General features: G+C 40.8%; 2 protein-coding genes across 4 annotated transcripts in view; both read right to left on the bottom strand.

Moving 5' to 3' along the window:
- The window catches only part of LOC310767496 (protocadherin alpha-C2-like), a 191,134-nt gene that overhangs the window by 127,122 nt on the left and 45,940 nt on the right, over positions 1-18,072 (bottom strand). Inside the window, exon 1 of one of the 3 annotated variants that reach the window (XM_083624532.1) lies at positions 281-2,713. The exons of the other annotated variants lie outside the window; for them this stretch is intronic. Coding sequence (XP_083480658.1) covers positions 281-2,656 — 2,376 coding nt within the window. The 5' untranslated portion in view covers positions 2,657-2,713. Of the gene's footprint in view, positions 1-280; positions 2,714-18,072 lie in introns of those variants that run through there. 3 annotated transcript variants of the gene reach the window in all.
- On the bottom strand, positions 8,188-10,767 carry LOC310767516 (protocadherin alpha-5-like; the record flags this gene model as incomplete). Its single annotated transcript, XM_083624557.1, has 1 exon — positions 8,188-10,767. The coding sequence occupies exon 1, from the start codon at positions 10,564-10,566 to the stop codon at positions 8,188-8,190; it is 2,379 nt and encodes a 792-aa protein (XP_083480683.1). The 5' UTR covers positions 10,567-10,767.

Genomic DNA, 18,072 nt, shown 5'->3' with positions numbered 1-18,072 from the left:
CATTCTGGCGGACCACCTTTACCAGCAGAGGGACAATAGAAGTGCAACTCATGATTCTCCTGAAGCTTCAGAAATTTTTTAACAACTGGCCATGTTATCCTTCTGGAATACCTCTCCTGGATGAGATTGGGACACAAGAAAAAACACTGATACTTTTAATTATGTGTGAACTCATTCTCTACAGTAAGTCTCCAGCTGGATATTTGTTTTGTATGTAGATGCTGACTTAGTAAAACAATATAGAAAAATTAAAGAAGGAAAGCCATCTCCTGTGACTTACCTGTCCAGATGAGGTTGGAGCCATTTCCTTCCCATTCCCAAGCTCTCCATTCTCCATAAAGGCAGGGATGTTGGGGGTAAAAACCATGAGGTCATTCTTGGCACCAGCCTCCCCAGCTGGAGCTGCCAGGATATGGCTGTGGCGATTTGAATAGGACCAGCTGCCCACTTCGCTGGCACAAACCAATGTGGCTGTGCCAGGGCCATACATCACGGGCTCCTTGGGTTGACACTGGCATCGCAGAGCCATATACACAATGATTGCCAGCAGAAACAATGTGGAAACTGAGCAGATGGCAATGATCAGGTAGACATTTTTGTTCTCTTCAAGCGGCTTTGAGCTCCCTCCTGCTCTAGAATGGTAGCCATCTGTGTGGATGGCCTGAGCACTGACCACCAGTGACACACTCAGGGTGGCTGTGGTTGACAGCATTGGCTTGCCATGATCCTTCACCAGTACCAGCAGATTCTGGCTGCCAGCATCACCCTCCATCTCATTCAAAACACGGGTGGTGCTGATCTCCCCACTATATAGGCCCACCCGCCAAGGACCGCTAGTTGACTCATGCAGCTCATAGTGAAGCCATGCATTGTAGCCTGAGTCAGCATCCAGAGCACGGATCTTGCCTACCATCTGTCCAGCAACCAAAGGGATCACCAGCAAGATGGGAGTGTGCTCTGGCCCAGATACTGTTGGGGCGTTATCATTTTCATCCACCACAAAGACCTGCACCATCACATTGCTGTGCAAGGAGGGCAATCCGGCGTCCTTTGCACTCACTTTGAACTCCAGCAGCTTCAGTTCCTCATAATCCAAGGGCTGCAAAGCATAGACATTCCCACTTTCTGAGTGTACCGAGATGTAGCTTGACAGTGGCCAGAGGTTCTCATCTATCCAGTAGGTGACCAGAGCATTCTCAGCTATATCTGGATCTGAGGCAGACACCGTAAAGATGTGGGCACCAGGTGGGTTGTTCTCTTTCACAAAAACTGTGTAGGAAGTCTGAGTAAAAGCAGGTGCATTGTCGTTCACATCACCGATGGGCACAACCAGGGTGCTGCTGGCTGACAAGGGTGGGTCCCCTTGGTCTCTTGCTGTTACAACTAGTTTGTATTCTGCAACCTTTTCTCGATCCAGAGGTTCATTTAGCACCAGGGAGTAGTAATTCTTGAAAGTGGATACCAGCTTAAAGGGGAGCCCAGGAGGCCACAGAGAGCAGTTTACTTGTCCATTGGTGCCAGCGTCCTTGTCTGAGGCACTGATTAGGGCCACCACTGACTCCAGTGGGGAGTCCTCTGAGACAGGTACTGATAGCGATGTCACTGATACTTCCGGGATGTTGTCATTTACGTCCATTATTTCTATGATGACATTGCAGTGCCCTGAGAGAGGAGGGGTTCCTTTGTCTTTCGCCTCAATTTCAATATCATACAGATTGATATCTTCGTAATCCACTTTTCCTTTTACCCTAATCTCACCTGTAACTGAATCTATACTGAATGTCTTTTTTACATTGGGAGAAACATGCTTACTGAAATAGTAGGTGATTTCCTTGTTACTTCCTTCATCTAAGTCTGTTGCATTGAGATGAATAACCAATGTTCCATCTGCCACATTTTCTAACAATTTCACCTTATAAACAGATTGATTAAATACAGGTGCATTGTCATTTGCATCAATCACAGTGATCTCAAGATGAACGGTGCTTGTGAGTTCTGGTTGACCCCCATCAGTAGCTGTTAGCACTAAACGATGCACAGGGATTTTTTCTCTGTCCACAGGTTTCTTTAACACAAGCACTAATGATTTACTGTGCCTGTCGTTGATTTTCTCTTCAACAACAAAATATTCTGTGGAGTTGAGCTTGTACTTCAGTTGAGCATTAGCACCAACATCTGCATCTGAGGCTCCCTCTAGAGGGAAATGAGCACCTGGCAGTGTTGACTCTGCGACACTCAAAATCTCCTCGCCCTCCGAGAAAACAGGAGCATTGTCATTTATATCCCTGATCTCCACTTCCACATGAAAAACCCGAAGGGGCTTATCCAGGATCACCTCCAAGTGAATGGTGCACACAGGATTCTTGCTGCAAAGCTCCTCCCTGTCTATCCGGGAACTAACAAACAAGATCCCATTTTGCACATTTACCTCTAAATAATCCTTGTGGTCTTTGGAAACCATCCGGAACATCCGAGGCATGAGCTCTCCCACCTCCAGCCCCAGATCCTGAGTGATGCGGCCCACAAAGGTGCCATGCTGGGATTCCTCAGGCACAGAATAATGGAGCTGGCCGCTCCCCATCAACCAGGCTTTGTGGAACACAATCAGCTGCAGCAGCTTCATTGTCACCTGGAAATCTCTTTGCAGAAAAGGCATAGCAAATGCAAGTACTGATGATCTGTTATAAATTACCTGGCTATAACTGAGCAAATGTTGACTGACCTGGATAGAAAGGAGTCAATGCCGGTCCTTTTACATTGAGGATCGAAGGTTTTCCAATGAAGGAAGAGGCAGATTTTTTATCTAGTCAGAGGGAGGAGCGTGTCCTTTCAGAAATGGTCTTGTTAGTCAATGGCTCCCCCTTGTGTTGAAATGTTTTTGGTTGCACAGTACTTCTTCTGACTAGTAGAATAAATGTATTCTTCTGCTACATAATGTTTAGTTTATTTTTCAAAATAGAAATTTTGGAACTCCAGGTAAACTAGGCTTCTTAAAATAAGAACAGAAAGATCTTCCACTAAGTATAGGAATTTTAAAATATATAATGGCTTATTCCTTCAGAAGAGTAACTATTACCCATACAGCTCTTTGTACCGTTTCTATTTTACAATGCTGGCCCTACTCAGAGTAGACCCATTTAAAGTAATGGACATTGCTAGCTTAGGTATAGGAGGCACTGTTTTATAGTGGTTCCATTGCTACTTAGAGTAAAGAGACTGTGCTTCAGCTCAATAGTAGAGTTACTTTCATTTTCAGGAGCAAGTTCAAGCTTTTTAAACAAACTTGCCTTGCTTTTAAACCTTCGGAGTCCTCTGATATTTTGCTATTAAGCATTTGAAACCAGCTCTTTCTCTTAATTTAGATTATCCATGAATGTTTTTTTGTTATTTTACAAAAGTTCCCCCAACTGAAAACCCTCTCAGATTTGGATTTAAAATCTTAAATTTCAGATTTAGTAGTCATAGAGGAAAAAGTAGGGAAGGGAAGCTGTTCCTTGGGACACAACTCTAGTCAAGAGACACTATAGTTTAGGGAGAAAGTATTCTTACTTCATGTCACCTGTCACAAATACTAAAACAGATCAAAAACTGTGGTGATGTGATAAGGCTCCCAACACACATTGGAATTTGCTACAGGGGAAAAAAATTATTACCCTCTTTCTTTAATACAGGTGACAAAACAAATATGCAGTAGAAAACCTTACCACATGGAGATGTGGTTGTCTTTAGTAGGCAAACATTAGAGATTATTTGTATACAATTGTCTAAAAGTCACATTCAATGGAATTTCCAAAAATCACTTCTTCACAGAACCAATTCTTGACCACATTCATTCACAGAGGCAGTTGAACAATGGAGATAGTGTGCATACCTATTAACGCAAACCCAGGTGGTGGGACTGGGGCAGGCCTCCTTAAGTATCCTGGGAGTGGAGTCTACGTGCTCCATCAGGCCTGCCCCCAAGGAGGAGCTTGCCTCCAAGTCTGCCTGCCATTGGCCAATTTTGCGGCAAGCTTGGAGCTGAAATCCTAGTCCATCAGGGCAGTCCGCAGCAGCCTGAGCCCTGTTGGATCCCAGTGAAATGGACCTTGAGCTTGTTTGGAGGTTCTAGCAGGGGAGCACAGCTATTGTATACCCTTCACCGAAGAATGGTACACTCCTTCTATCTGGGTTTATCATCCTCTTCCACCGAGCACGCAGCTTCGGGAGGGATGCACACGGAGTGGTAAGGGAGGAAGGGAACACCCAGCTAGCCAGCCAGATCAGCCGAATCAACCCTGGAGATCAATAGGGTGACAGATGTTACAGCCAGATCGCCCTCACATCCGGATCCCAGTGAAATGAGACATCACCAGCCCACAATGCTGCCATACCAGAAGAGTAAGTAGACTTAGGGGAAAAATAGCATTGTCCCTTGCCATTGGTTACTGGCTTCATGTGCAGTTATCCTCAACAGATGTGGGCTACCTGTCTCTGGCTTTGGTTGAAGATTATGCTTGCTCTTGGCTGAAATTTGTTAATGACTAAGTTAACAGCTCTCACTATTTTCTACACCATCTTCTGCCACTTGGGTTAGAAAAAACTGGCTGCACCACTTCTAGGTCTTTGTTTATCAACTCTACCAAATGGGGTTGGCTCACCACTGCACTGTACCTTGGTCTACAACATAGGGGTGATTATCAGCCTGCTAGGCATATAGCAACATTACGGTAACGAAAGAGTGGCTAGTTCAATGCTTTGCCACCAGCAGTTATGGAAGGTGAATTCACAAGGCTGCCTTGGCAATCTTGCCCTTGTGAAAGCAGCTCAGATGAAATAGTAGCCAATGTTCTGTTATATTATAATGTTCATAGGGTTTGTTTGTTTGTTTGTTTGTTTGTTTGTTTGTTTGTTTGTTTCTATATACCACCCTTCATCGTAAGATCTCAGGGCAGTTCACAGAATAAATATCACAGTTTATCTTCAGGTACTTACTCTACACTTGGGGAACTCAGGTGAATTCCATGTTTCAGTTTTAATGGCAGATTCCAACCCTATGGTCACAGGAAGTATAGCCAAGTTCCTTGCTGTAGCCATCAAACCAAGTCACAATTATTAAAAGGAACCCGAGATTCAAGTCAAAATGCTTTGTGTTGTTCCAAATTGCTTGCTAGTGTATTGTCCTTTTTTCACTCTGCTATGTGGCGATGTGGGTTAAACCACAGAGCCTAGGACTTGCCGATCAGAAGGTCGGTGGTTCGAATCCCCATGAAGGGGTGAGCTCCCGTTGCCTGGTCCCTGCTCCTGCCAACCTAGCAGTTCGAAAGCACGTCAAAGTGCAAGTAGATAAATAGGTACCGCTCCGGTGGGAAGGTAAACGGCGTTTCTGTGTGCTGCTCTGGTTTGCCAGAAGCGGCTTAGTCATGCTGGCCACATGACCCAGAACCTGTACGCCGGCTCCCTCGGCCAATAAAGCGAGATGAGCGCCGCAACCCCAGAGTCAGTCACGACTGGACCTAATGGTCAGGCGTCCCTTTACCTTTACCTTTATGTCTGTCCTAGCAACCTTGGTAAATACAACAGACTGTATCTGATGTGTTTTGGTCTACAGACCAAATAAACTGAAACTGTTGTTGAACTATTCATTCCACAGGCATTTAAACAATGTTGGTATAAATAATCTTAAAAGAAATCACTATAAAGAAATAAAAGCAAAGAATCTTCCTACAACTAAGATAATTTGATCTAAGCGCTATGCAGATTTCAAACTGTGTACAATGAAGAAGGATTGACGAGAACAGGATTTTAGTGTCATTCTGGCAAGCCACACCACTGATCACCAAGCACTCCATGTTATGTCTGCACATGCTGTACAAAACTGTACATGCAGTCTGTGTGCAACTGGCAACTCTTTTGGCAGGGAGCAAACAAGCCTACGCGTCTAAAGTTTGCACAAGTGCAAGGTCTCCCCTTTATGTGAGCTGTCTATATATAGTTGAATGTCTTAATAGCCTCGAGTTGTCTGCCCAGAAGCAGGGATGTTTCTTGAAAGCTTCATTTGAAATGGATTCCATAATCTGTCCAGGCAATCTAACAAAATGAGATTAAATTTTGTTTCACGTATGACAAACATAAGCAGTTTCTTCCTTCTCATTTATATATGATTTCCTTCAAGACTTTTCATACTCCTGCTTGTTGTCCTCTAGAACATTCCAAATTGGTGGGATCCTTATCCAATTCTGATACAAAGAACTGAACCCCAGCCTCCCATTAATCAAGGCACTGCTTTTGACTCGGACTTGTGTTTTTGTGCTGTGTGTATATATATATATATATATAATACACACACACATATATACACTTTTATTGTTGTTGAATTTTAAATGTTTTAATTGCTTGCTATGACCTGCCCTGAGGGCTTTGTTGTACAGGATCGTCAAGAAATAATGGTAAGTAAATAAATAAAAGAATGAAGTAGATTGAATATTTGGTTTGTGGTTTACTCTGAAGCATTTCCACTTTTGTCATCATTGCTACAATCCTATGCATTCTTACTTAGAAGTAAGCTACTAATTTCTGGAACTAATGCATTGGCAATAAATGTTGTAAAGAAGGCATCATATTGAGAATTCTGGTGCTCTTGGATGGAACTATCTTGGCCCATTCCACTCTGGGTTCAGGCTTGATTTTGGGACAGAATCAGTCACGGTCGCCCTTACAGATTACCTCCTTTGGGAAAAGGACAAAGAAATAGGACTCTGTCGATTCTCCTGGATCTCTCCATGGCTTTTGATACCATGGACCATAGTGTCCTCCTGGACCACCTCCATGTTTTGAGGACTGAATGCACTGTTTAATGGTCATGCCACTTCTACTTGTGGGGTCAGTTCCAGAATCATATTGGGTGACTGTGCCTCAGCCCCGTGGCAGTTGATCTGTGGAATCCCACAGGACACAATCTCTTCCCCAATGCTATTTAATAGCTATATGAAACCACTGGGGATAGTCATTAGGAGATTTGGAGCCAGTATGCTGATGAGACACAACTCTGTGACAGCTGAAGTTGTGTGTTTCCTAAACAAATCACTGGATGCACTTATGGATTGAATGAAGGCTATTAAACTGTGACTGAATCCTGACAAGATGGTGATCCTATAGATGGGTGGTTTCCAGGTCTGAGAATTGGGTTGCGTACCACCTATGTAAGGGATTTCACTCCCCCAGAGGCAGCAAGTACATAGTTAGAGGTGTTCTAGATCCACCTCTATAACTGGAGGCCAAGTTGGCCTCAGATCATCCATTAATAACTTAGCTGGTATACTAACTATGACTATTCCCAGACAGGGATAGCTTTGCTACAGTGGCCCATACATCTAATATCATTATTAGATAACTGTATTGTACTGCACGTCGGGCTAGTCTTGTGCCTGATTTGGAAACCACAGTTATCTCAAAATGAAGCTGCTTGGGTGCTTCGTGGAACACCTAACTTTGAAAATATTACACCAACGCTGAAATATCTCAGCTAGCTGCCTATTAACTCCTGAGCCAAGTTCAAGGTTTTTATGCTGACATTTACCACTCTAAATAGCTTTGAACAAAGTCGCCTGCCAGGCCACCTCCCCAAGTACAGTCCAAGTCAATCTAAGATCTCCTGACTAGTGAATAGTCACTTGGTGACAATGCAGAAGATGGCCCTCTATGTGATAGCACCTACCCTCTGAACACCTTCTCTCAGGTAGACGAAGTGATTACTTTTAAATTCCTCCTTTAAAATTTGCCCAATATTTCCTGGGCTCTGACTCAATTTTTTAAAAAAGTTATTTTGCACACTGCTCAGTTTTATGTGACATATACAGTTGTGTTGTGTTTTTATTTCATTTTTAACCAGCTTTTAGGAATATTTTATTGAATGCTACTGCATTTTTACTATGTTTATGTTAGCCATTTAGTAACTTTTATTATTTTAAGTGTATACTTAGTCAATAAACAAATAAAAATAATTCTCAGGAAGAAAACACCAGTAAAATTGAATTGAAGAGGGGGGAATACATGTTTCTCATAAACTATCCATTTGCAATTCAATGTGGACGCTTACAAAATTAAGTTCAACAAAGAAAATTTCAAATTCAATATTGAATAACTAGGATATATTCTTATTCAATGTTATGGAGACTGAACAATGGCTGAGAGAGAGAAGAAACCAAGTCAGATACTAACCGTTGCACAGAGCAGGTCCTGCTGCTTCCCATTATCAGCAGAAGTAGGAATGTTGGGGCTGAAGACCATGAGGTCACTCTTGGCTCCAGCCTCCCCGCTCACACCTGCCAGGATGTGGCTGTGACGATTTGAATAGGACCAGCTGCCCACCTCACTGGCACATACCAGTGTGGCTGTGCCAGGACCATACACCATGGCCTCCTTCGCCTGGCAACGGCATCGCAAGGCCACGTAAAAGATTACTGCTAGGAGGAACAAGCTGGACACGGAGCAGATGGCAATGATCAGGTAGACATTGACATTGTCCACCAAAGACTTTGGGCTTTCACCTGTCCTGGAAAGGCGGGTATCCGTTTTGATGGCCTGCGCACTGGTTACCAGTGACACACTCAATGTGGCTGTGGTTGAGAGTTGAGGCTTCCCATGATCTTTCACCAAAACCAGCAGGCTCTGACTTCTGCTGACTTCTGCCTCATCTACAGCACGTATGGTACTGATCTCTCCACTATACAGGCCCACACGCCATGGTCCACTTGTCACCTCATGCAGTTCATATCGCAGCCATGCATTGTATCCTGAGTCAGCATCCAGAGCATGGATCTTGCCCACTGTGTGCCCAGACCCCATAGGAAGCACTAGGAGAATGGGGTTCTCTTCTGTTGTCCCTGACACTGCAGGTGCGTTGTCATTCTCATCGACCACAAAGACCTGAATAGTCACATTGCCACACAGGGAGGGCAGCCCAGCATCCTTGGCCCTCACTTGGAACTCCAGCAGCTTCAGCTCTTCATAGTCCAAGGGCTGCAAGGCATAGACCTTCCCACTCTCTGAGTGCACCGAGATGTAGCTTGTCAGGGGCCAAAGCTTCTCATCAATCCAGTAGCTGATCAGGCTGTTCTCAGCCACATCTGGGTCTGAAGCAGACACTGTGAAGATGTGAGCACCAGGTGGGTTGTTCTCCTTCACAAAGACCGTGTAGGAGGGTTGTGCAAAAGTGGGTGCATTGTCATTTATGTCACTAATTGGAACTAATAAGCTACCACTAGCTGACAGTGGTGGAACACCTTGGTCCTGGGCCATCACCATCAACTTATACTCGGCTACCTGCTCCCGATCCAGGAGTTCAGACACTACTAATGAGTAGTAGTTCTTGAACGTGGACGCCAGTTTGAAGGGAAGCCCAGGAGGCCACAGTGAACAGCTTACTTGGCCATTGGCCCCAGAGTCCCTGTCTGAGACACTGATTAAGGCTACCACTGTCCCCAGTGGGGAGTCCTCTGGCACTGGCACAGAGAGGGATGAGACTGACACCTCTGGGGCATTATCATTCACATCCAGCACCTCAATTATCACTTGGCAATGTCCAGACAAAGGAAGGTTGCCTTTATTTTCTGCCACAATCTGAAGATCATATACACTAATTTCTTCAAAATCAATTCTTCCATTTACCATTATTTCCCCAGTATTGGAATTTATGGTAAAAATCTTTTGGAAATTTAGTGGCACATGGTTAGTAAAAGAATAGGAGATCTCCTTATTAATTCCTTCATCTAAATCAGTGGCATTCAGCTTAATAACCAATGTTCCAGTAGCTGCATTTTCCAATAATGTTACCTTGTAAACTGATTGGTTAAATACAGGAGGGTTGTCATTTGCATCTAGCACATTAATCACCAGCTGGACTGTGCCTGTGAGCTCTGGTTTGCCTCCATCAGTGGCTGTGAGTGAAAGACGGTGCACAGGAGCCTCTTCCCTGTCCAATGGCTTCTTTAAAACAATTGCTAAGGGTTTAATGTGCTGGTCACCAGTTTTCTGTTCTACAATGAAATAGTCATTGGGCCTGAGCTTGTAGGTTAGCAGAGCATTACTGCCGATATCTGCATCAGAAGCCCCCTCTAAAGGGAATCTGGTGCCAGGTGCTGTTATAATTTCTGCTATGCTCAGAATTTGTTCACTTGCAGAGAAAATGGGAGCATTGTCATTTATGTCCCTGATCTCCACCTCTATATGGAAAACCCTCAGAGGTTTGTCCACAATCACCTCCAGGTGAACGGCACATTCAAGATTCTTAGCACACAGCTCCTCCCTGTCTATCCGGGAATTCACAAACAAGATCCCATTCTGCACATTTACCTCAAAATAGTCCTCCTGTCCTTTGGACATCATCCGGAACATCCGAGGCACCAGCTCCTCCACCTCCAGCCCCAGATCCTGGGCAATGCGGCCCACAAAGGTGCCGTGCTGGGATTCCTCCGGCACAGAATAATGGAGCTGGCCGCTCCCCACCATCCAGGCTGCGTGGAGGAGAAGCAGCTGCAGGAGCTGCTTTGCCACCGAATCATTCTGCCAGGCAACCATTGCAAGCATAGCCACAAATTGTTGTCTTCTTCCTTCCTTCCTTCCTTCCTTCCTTCTTTTCTTCCTTCCTTCCTTTTTATAAATCCTTTTCTCTAATGTAGTGTAGAGCAGAGTCCAAGGAGCCCATCTGAATTGGTATTTGTGAAGTCATTTGAATAGACGCCGGTGCTCTTGCATTCTGTGCTTGATAGCCCCATTGTGAATCTGACAGGCAGGGTTTTCAGTCACTCTGAGGGAGGAGCTCTGAATGTTCTTTCTTCTTAAATATTTCCTTAGGCAACAGTGACCTCTAGCGAATGATTGTAGAAATGGAGAAGCAGGTGACTAAACTATGAAACATTTTGTGATAAGCGCCTGTTCTTCAGAGATTTTATGCACTTCTACTTTCAACTGAAGTTATTAAAGTCCATTCATACTTCTAATGTGGTGGTTCACATTACAACATTACTGTTGCACACTCAGTTATCATAACAGCTTATATCTGAATGGCTCCTCCAAGAAGGGTTGCACTTGTGCTGGCACCAAGTGATAAGAAAGTTCTGCCAGTTGTGTTAGATCCATGAAGGCTCATTCACCAATTGATATTGAAGTGATACGACACTTGATTATGCTCTTATACGTTTATTGGGGGAAAGTGACATGTATTTTTCAAGATCAAAGTGCCTGTTATATGTAATAGCATGTAGCCCTCTCTTATCATACACTTTTCAGCAACCTCTGGCATGCAACTCCATGCTTAATAGCCTGTAACTCTCAAGAGTTGAGAGGAGTAGACACTGAATGAGTTATATAGGGACACAACAATGCACACTAGACATTGCACCGCAATGTGATGGGCCTTGCAGATGATGCTTGTTATGTACTGAGTTGAATAGGATCCAAACTGCAGTAGTCTGATTGGTCCTAGAACAATAGGATCCAAAAGGCAGCAGTCTGATTGGTCCTAGAACAATAGGATTCAGAATGCAGCAGTCTGATTGGTCCTAGAACAATGCAGCAGTATGATTGGTTGGCAGGAACCACCCAATCATGCCCCAGATAGGTGAATCCACAACCTGATTGGCTTACAGTAGAATTCCGGAATTAGCCAATCATGTGCAGCCCATTGTGTAAATAATGTATATAAAGCAGATACTTTGAGGGGACATTCATTCACTCCTCCTCACCACTATGAGCTGAATAAAGAGCATGAAATCACTTTGTGACTCTGAGTATATTTCAATGCTGGAATCTTGAGCAGAGAAATGGGAGGGGAAGCAGCTGCTTAATCTTTACACAACATTTGCTCATGTTTGCATAAAAATTCTAGTTCAGCCAATAAAAAGGTGGGATAGTGCTTCTAGTTCTAGCAAGTTCTTTTCAAATCAACAGCAGATTGCAATCGTAAGCATACCTAAGAGTCCACAGGGCTTGAGATTGCACCCATAAAGACTTACCTGGCATCAATCACCATTTAACACAGTTGGGCTCATTTCTGAGTGAGTATGCATAGGATCAGGTGGCATATTTGAGAATTTCCACCTAAGTCCTAACTAAATAATTTGCCGTTTTTTAAAAAGTTAAGAACCGTCATTTAGGGCTTTTGTTAGTTTCACAAATATAATAGCTCCCCTAATACTAGAACTCTGATGGTGGAAATGCATTATATGATACTAACACGGGGTTGACAAACCCACCCCTGCCTTCACTGTCAAGGTCTACCCACTAAGTTCCATGGGGCTTACTGCCAGTATATGGGTACAGGACTGCAGCCTTAGACACACCTAAGTGGCACTGAAATCAATGGGAACAGTTAGTCATGAAACCCAATAGGTTTCATTTACTGTCCTGGCAAATGTGCTCCAAGATACTTTTAACCAAGCTGCATTTTCATCTTCCTGGACATTGTTCTTGCTTCACTTGTCTCGATGACTGACCTACCTCACAAGAAGTTAAACCTGCTACAGTCATCAAAAAGTAATTAAAAAACCCTCTGTAAAGGATCAGAAGCACTATTTCTCTTGTATTGCAATTTTAATTTAAGAATTACAAAGAGGAGAAACAGATGAGACACAAAGTGAAAGCATTCTGCACTTTCTTATGCTTTGGGTAATTCAGTTGATCTTCTTTCCACCCAAAGGTAAATTTTGATTAAATATAAAAGAGGTAAACAGTAAAATTGCAAGGCTCAGAATTTGACTCAGCAGATGAAAATATTTTAAATTATTACTATAAATATGGAAACATGCAAAACAATATTAAGAACTCATAACACTAGAAGGTATTTAAATATTATTTTACCTATTAGTTACATTTCATACATTCAATGTACTCAAAAACAATTCCCTACAATTAGTTGTAGGAAAAGTGAACAATACTGAAAAGGCTGTGGTTGATATGGAAAAGGGAGTTGCAGCCGTTAGTATGAAAATAGAAAAAATGGAAACAACAAAGACAGAATTTAAACTATTGTGAGAAGTGAAAGCAAAAGACATAAAATATAGCTCTCAAAGTCAGTAAACATGATTTGAGGAAACAACCCAGGAACAACACAAGAAGAATTAAAAACTTAGAAGCCTCCCAGAATACACAGAAAGGGAGGACACAGTCACCATTTTAGAAGAACATCTATCAAATTACATACAGCTTGATAGATTATGTACAATTGGTACTGAAGTTGTTTCAGAGGAGAAAGTAAAATCAAGACTGGCCATAGCAATTTAAGAAAAGCAACTTATGCTAAAGTCATCTTGGTCAATTTAATTATTCATCCTGATACTTTGAAGGAAAATTAATTTAAGTTTCTTACAATGATACCTCGGGTTACAGACACTTTAGGTTACAGATGCTTCTGGTTACATACTCCGCTAACCCAGAAATAGTACCTCGGGCTAAGAACTTTGTTTCAGGATAAGAACAGAAATCGTGCTTTGGTGGCGCGGCGGCAGCAGGAGGCCCTATTAGCTAAAGTGGTACCTCAGGTTAAGAACAGTTTCAGGTTAAGAACGGACCTCCAAAACGAATTAAGTTCTTAACCCGAGGTACCACTGTACATCAATGGCCAGCTCTCTCGCTTGCTCGCTCTGTCCCCTTTTAAGTTAATTATTTTGTTTGTTTGTTTTTAAAAGAGGTTAAGATTAAGACAGGGAAGGAAGCTTTACAGCTGAAAGCATATATAGAGGAAATTTCCATGCCAGATAATGTTAGATAACGGCCACAGACAGGAATACAACAAAATCAGAATAAAAAATTAATTTAAGAATAAAGAAAACCAGAGAAGACAAATAAATAATACTGGGGAAAGAGCTGAGCAAGATTCTCTGAAGGAAGCAAAGGAACAAGCTATCTCAGATCAGTAAACTCTAATAAATCTGAAGAAGATAAAATAATTAGTGAGAATAAGGTTCACTTTTTTCTCCTTGTTAGTGTTTTGTTTTAATTGTTAAATGACCATAAAACAAATTCAGTAAGAACTCTCTCATTGATATGTAAAGGTGCTGAACTCTTCATTGAAATGCTGGAAATTTACATGAAAATTGTGTTCAGAAAATGCAGGTTCTATATTTCTGCAAGAAATACAGATAAAAGCAGGGGAAATATCTGAATGAAATTAGATTAGGACAAGTCTTCACTGCTTCAGAAGTACAGTGGTACCTCGGGTTAAGTATTTAATTTGTTCCGGAGGTCCGTTCTTAACCTGAAACTGTTCTTAACCTGAAGCACTACTTTAGCTAATGGGGCCTCCTGCTGCTGCCGCTGCGCCACTGCCGCACAATTTCTGTTCTCATCCTGAAGCAAAGTTCTTAACCCGAGGTAATATTTCTGGGTTAGCAGAGTCTGTAACCCGAAGCGTATGTAACCCGAGGTACCACTGTAGTGGTATTAGTTAAAAATGGGTTAATCCAGAAATATTGAGAGATGATGGGGAAAGAACATGTTAGTATTTATATATGGTCCACATAACTCACAAGGGATATTCAATTTTAAAAATAGATTCAATTAGATAGATTTTATAATAGATACATAATTATGGCAGGTAACTTGAATTAGTGAAGAAATTAATGATTTTAAAGAAATTTAAATATACCAAAAATATCTAATGATATCCAGAGAAAACTAGAGGCTCCCTTTTCTTTATCATAGGTAAGACTGATGATAATTAATATTTAAATGACAAACCTCCCAGCCCAGGTGGGTTTACCAGATGGATGTTATAAAACCTCTTGAGGACCTAGAACAACCACTCTTGTGGTTCAATAAATCAATATGGTAAAAGAAATTGACAGGCTCGTGGGATATGGCAAAATCACCATGATATCTAAACCTAATGAATACCTAGCAAACCAGGAATCTTATAGATCCATTTCATTGTTAAACCAAGGTGTGAAAATCTACTTCTGTAATATTGCAGAAAAAGCAATATCCATCATTGTGAAGTACATAGATATTGACTGGATTCTTGAGAGACAGAAAATGATAAACTAATATGAAAATAACCTTTTCATTATTAATATGATAATAAGATAAAAAACTAACATCTGTACTGTTATTTTTAGATCCCAAAAAGGCTTTTGATAGAGTGGAGTGGAAATAGCTGATAAACGTTATGAACTATTTCAAACTGGGTTTAAATTTCGGGTCCTAGATCCAACTTTTATATCAGACGCCAACAGCACAGGTACAGATGACTGGCTATCTCTTAGATCTTTTTTCACTGTGCAGAATAAATAGGCAAGGATGCCCATTTTTACCTCTATTTTTTGTTTTAGCTATCAAACAATTAGAGCAATTACATTAAATTTGAGCAATTATTAAGTTAGAGCAATTATAGCAATTAGAGAAGAATTTGAAATGTATTAAATGTGATAGGGGTAATTCATACAAAAAATATCTTGCTCATAATGGATGGCATCTTTTAAACATTAGCATATCCTTAATACTTCTTATAGACATCTAAAAAGATATGCGATAGATATGGGGGAAATATCAATATATAAACTCTAGAAAATCTGAATAGATAGGCCTAGCTTCAGATAAAGAGTTGAAAAAAAGAATGAACAGAAACTGTATATATAACTTGGTAATCTAAACCTGTTAAATGATTCTTCATAATTTGTCACAATTAATTTGAATCAATTATGAAAAATTGCACCAGGAGATGGAATCAGCATTAAGATCTTGGATCCAGTTTCTTGGAAGGCTCGTATTGCAATTGCTAAAATGTCTATTTTCTATTTATTTATTTATTTATTTTTGAGTATTCCATTACAAGTCCCATATTTTGCAAATATGGCATTAATCCATTTGGGGTTGCATGGCGAGGGTCCAGTTGTTGCAGTAAAACAAACTGAAAAGGGGAGTATGGGAGTTCCAAATATACAAAACTTCTTATGCTGCAAAGCTAACATCTATCATGGAGTGGTATCTGATCACACTACCAGAAAACTATTTTAAAGAGTCAATCAAAGACAATGTTATGGTTCCAGAAGAATTGGGAAAAGTTTGCTAGGAAGGTACCATATGTTCACAGTGCTCTAATAAGTTGGTATAAATTAATTAAGAAAATCTTCCCAGCTTTATCATCCCGCACATTATTTCATAACATATTGCTATCACATACACAAAGGATGATAGGGGATTTGACATTATGGTATCAAACAGAAGAGGACAGTGTTAAGAACAACATATCCAGGCAAGAAATTAAATGATACACAAAAGTTATTAAAATTATGGGTGGTCTTCAGCCACAATTATATTAGCATTTTCTAATAAAAGAAGCATTTCTATGTTTACTAAGAAAACATTGTGTCTCAAGGGAGGAAACTGAATTTGAAATTCTAACTACTATAATATCAAACTGTGAACTGCTAATATGCATTCCATAATTATGAAACTTTAGAATAAAACTGGAACGTTCATAAGGAAATGGGCCAGAGACTTAAAAGAGTTAACCTTGGATTTGGGAAGATAGTTCTCTTTCAATTATATCTATGGATTTAAGGAAAACATTTACAAGATCCAGTATCAGTGGTATTTAACTCAATGTAGACTCACTAAGACAGAGCTTTCCAAACTTATCATGTTGGTGACACACTTTTTAGACATGCATCATTTTGTGACACAGTAATTCAGTTTTACTAGCAGACCAGAAGTTAAACTAACCCCTTTCCAGCCCCGGGAGGAGAGAAGGGAGTGTTAACGTAACACACCTACACACTGCAGCCAACACACTAACGTGTTGTGACACATAATTTGGAAAGTTCTGCACTAAGATATACCCAACCACATAAGATGAATGTTGGAGATGTAGCAATCATCTTGCAGACTGTTTACATACATTTTGCTCAGTAATTCAGAATTATTACTGATACTCAAAAATTCGCCTCAGAAATAACTGGATATTTCTTACCAAATGATTTCTAAATACGGTTATTGAATTATTTGGAGGGTATTGTACCAGAGGCAGATTCTGAAACAATAATAAAATTACTGATAGCTGTAAGGTTAGTTATTGCTAAAGTTTGTACTACCAATTCTAGACAAGTAATAATTTGGAACATTGTTGCATTATTTAAAAAAACCTGTATTATAGGAGAGAGGGATATGAGCAAATATACAGAGTTATAGAACAATGTCAATTTTTATTATATTTGGAAATATAAATATGAAGATAATATATACCCTTATAATTTATTTGCATCATGGTAGTATATTACTTATGTCATGTGTATATTCTTCTTTCTTTATTTTTATATAATTTAGTGGTAATTGTTTATGCTATATACTTAATTGTACTTATAAGTCTTATACGCTCTTTTAGATACAATAAAATTAAAAAAAAACTTACTACATAATTCAAAAGCAGAGTCCCTCATTAAAAGTTCTGTAGAGAGATATATTAATCCACTCTACTCACTCAAAATCCTTTTCAACATCTGCAAGCATATAGCTACATTTTTATAATCCTTGTCATTCAGTACTGGTTCAGTAGAGATTACAGTAGCTTGCCTGCAAGAAAGTCAGTCTGCTTACAGTATGTGCAACTTCCTATCACAGTAGCCCTTTTTGGATGATTAGGCTGATCTTTTCATTGCTACTTCCATATTTTTTGCAATTTATTAAAGGATTGCTGTTTGCTCCATTATCTGAGATACACTGCCAAGGATTCACCTAACCAGCCCCATCAGTGGAAGCCCTGTGCAAGGCTTTCCACTTGTATGGTTTCCCTTCCTCCCACCCCCCACCCTGTCCAAAAATTCAATTATGAGAGGTAGCAGAACTCCCAGAACAGCGAGCCAGTGGGAGTAGAGGGCTATTGATTCATTTGGTAAGCTGGAATGCTTGTGAGAATGATTGGAAGAGTGCAACATTGAATTCCACCCACTATATTTTGTTTTTCCTGCCTATCTGTACAGATTAATAATGATATCCAACTAAGTCTTGCTCAGAAGAAACCCATTGAAATATCTTGTTAGTTGTGATTTTGATGGATCTATTCTGAGAATGATTTAGTCTGTACTATCCTAAATGTACGGT

Source organism: Podarcis filfolensis (assembly GCF_964270895.1).
Source record: "Podarcis filfolensis genome assembly, chromosome: 7".
Classification (NCBI taxonomy): domain Eukaryota; kingdom Metazoa; phylum Chordata; class Lepidosauria; order Squamata; family Lacertidae; genus Podarcis; species Podarcis filfolensis.
This window is presented reverse-complemented; position numbering and strand designations above follow the sequence as displayed.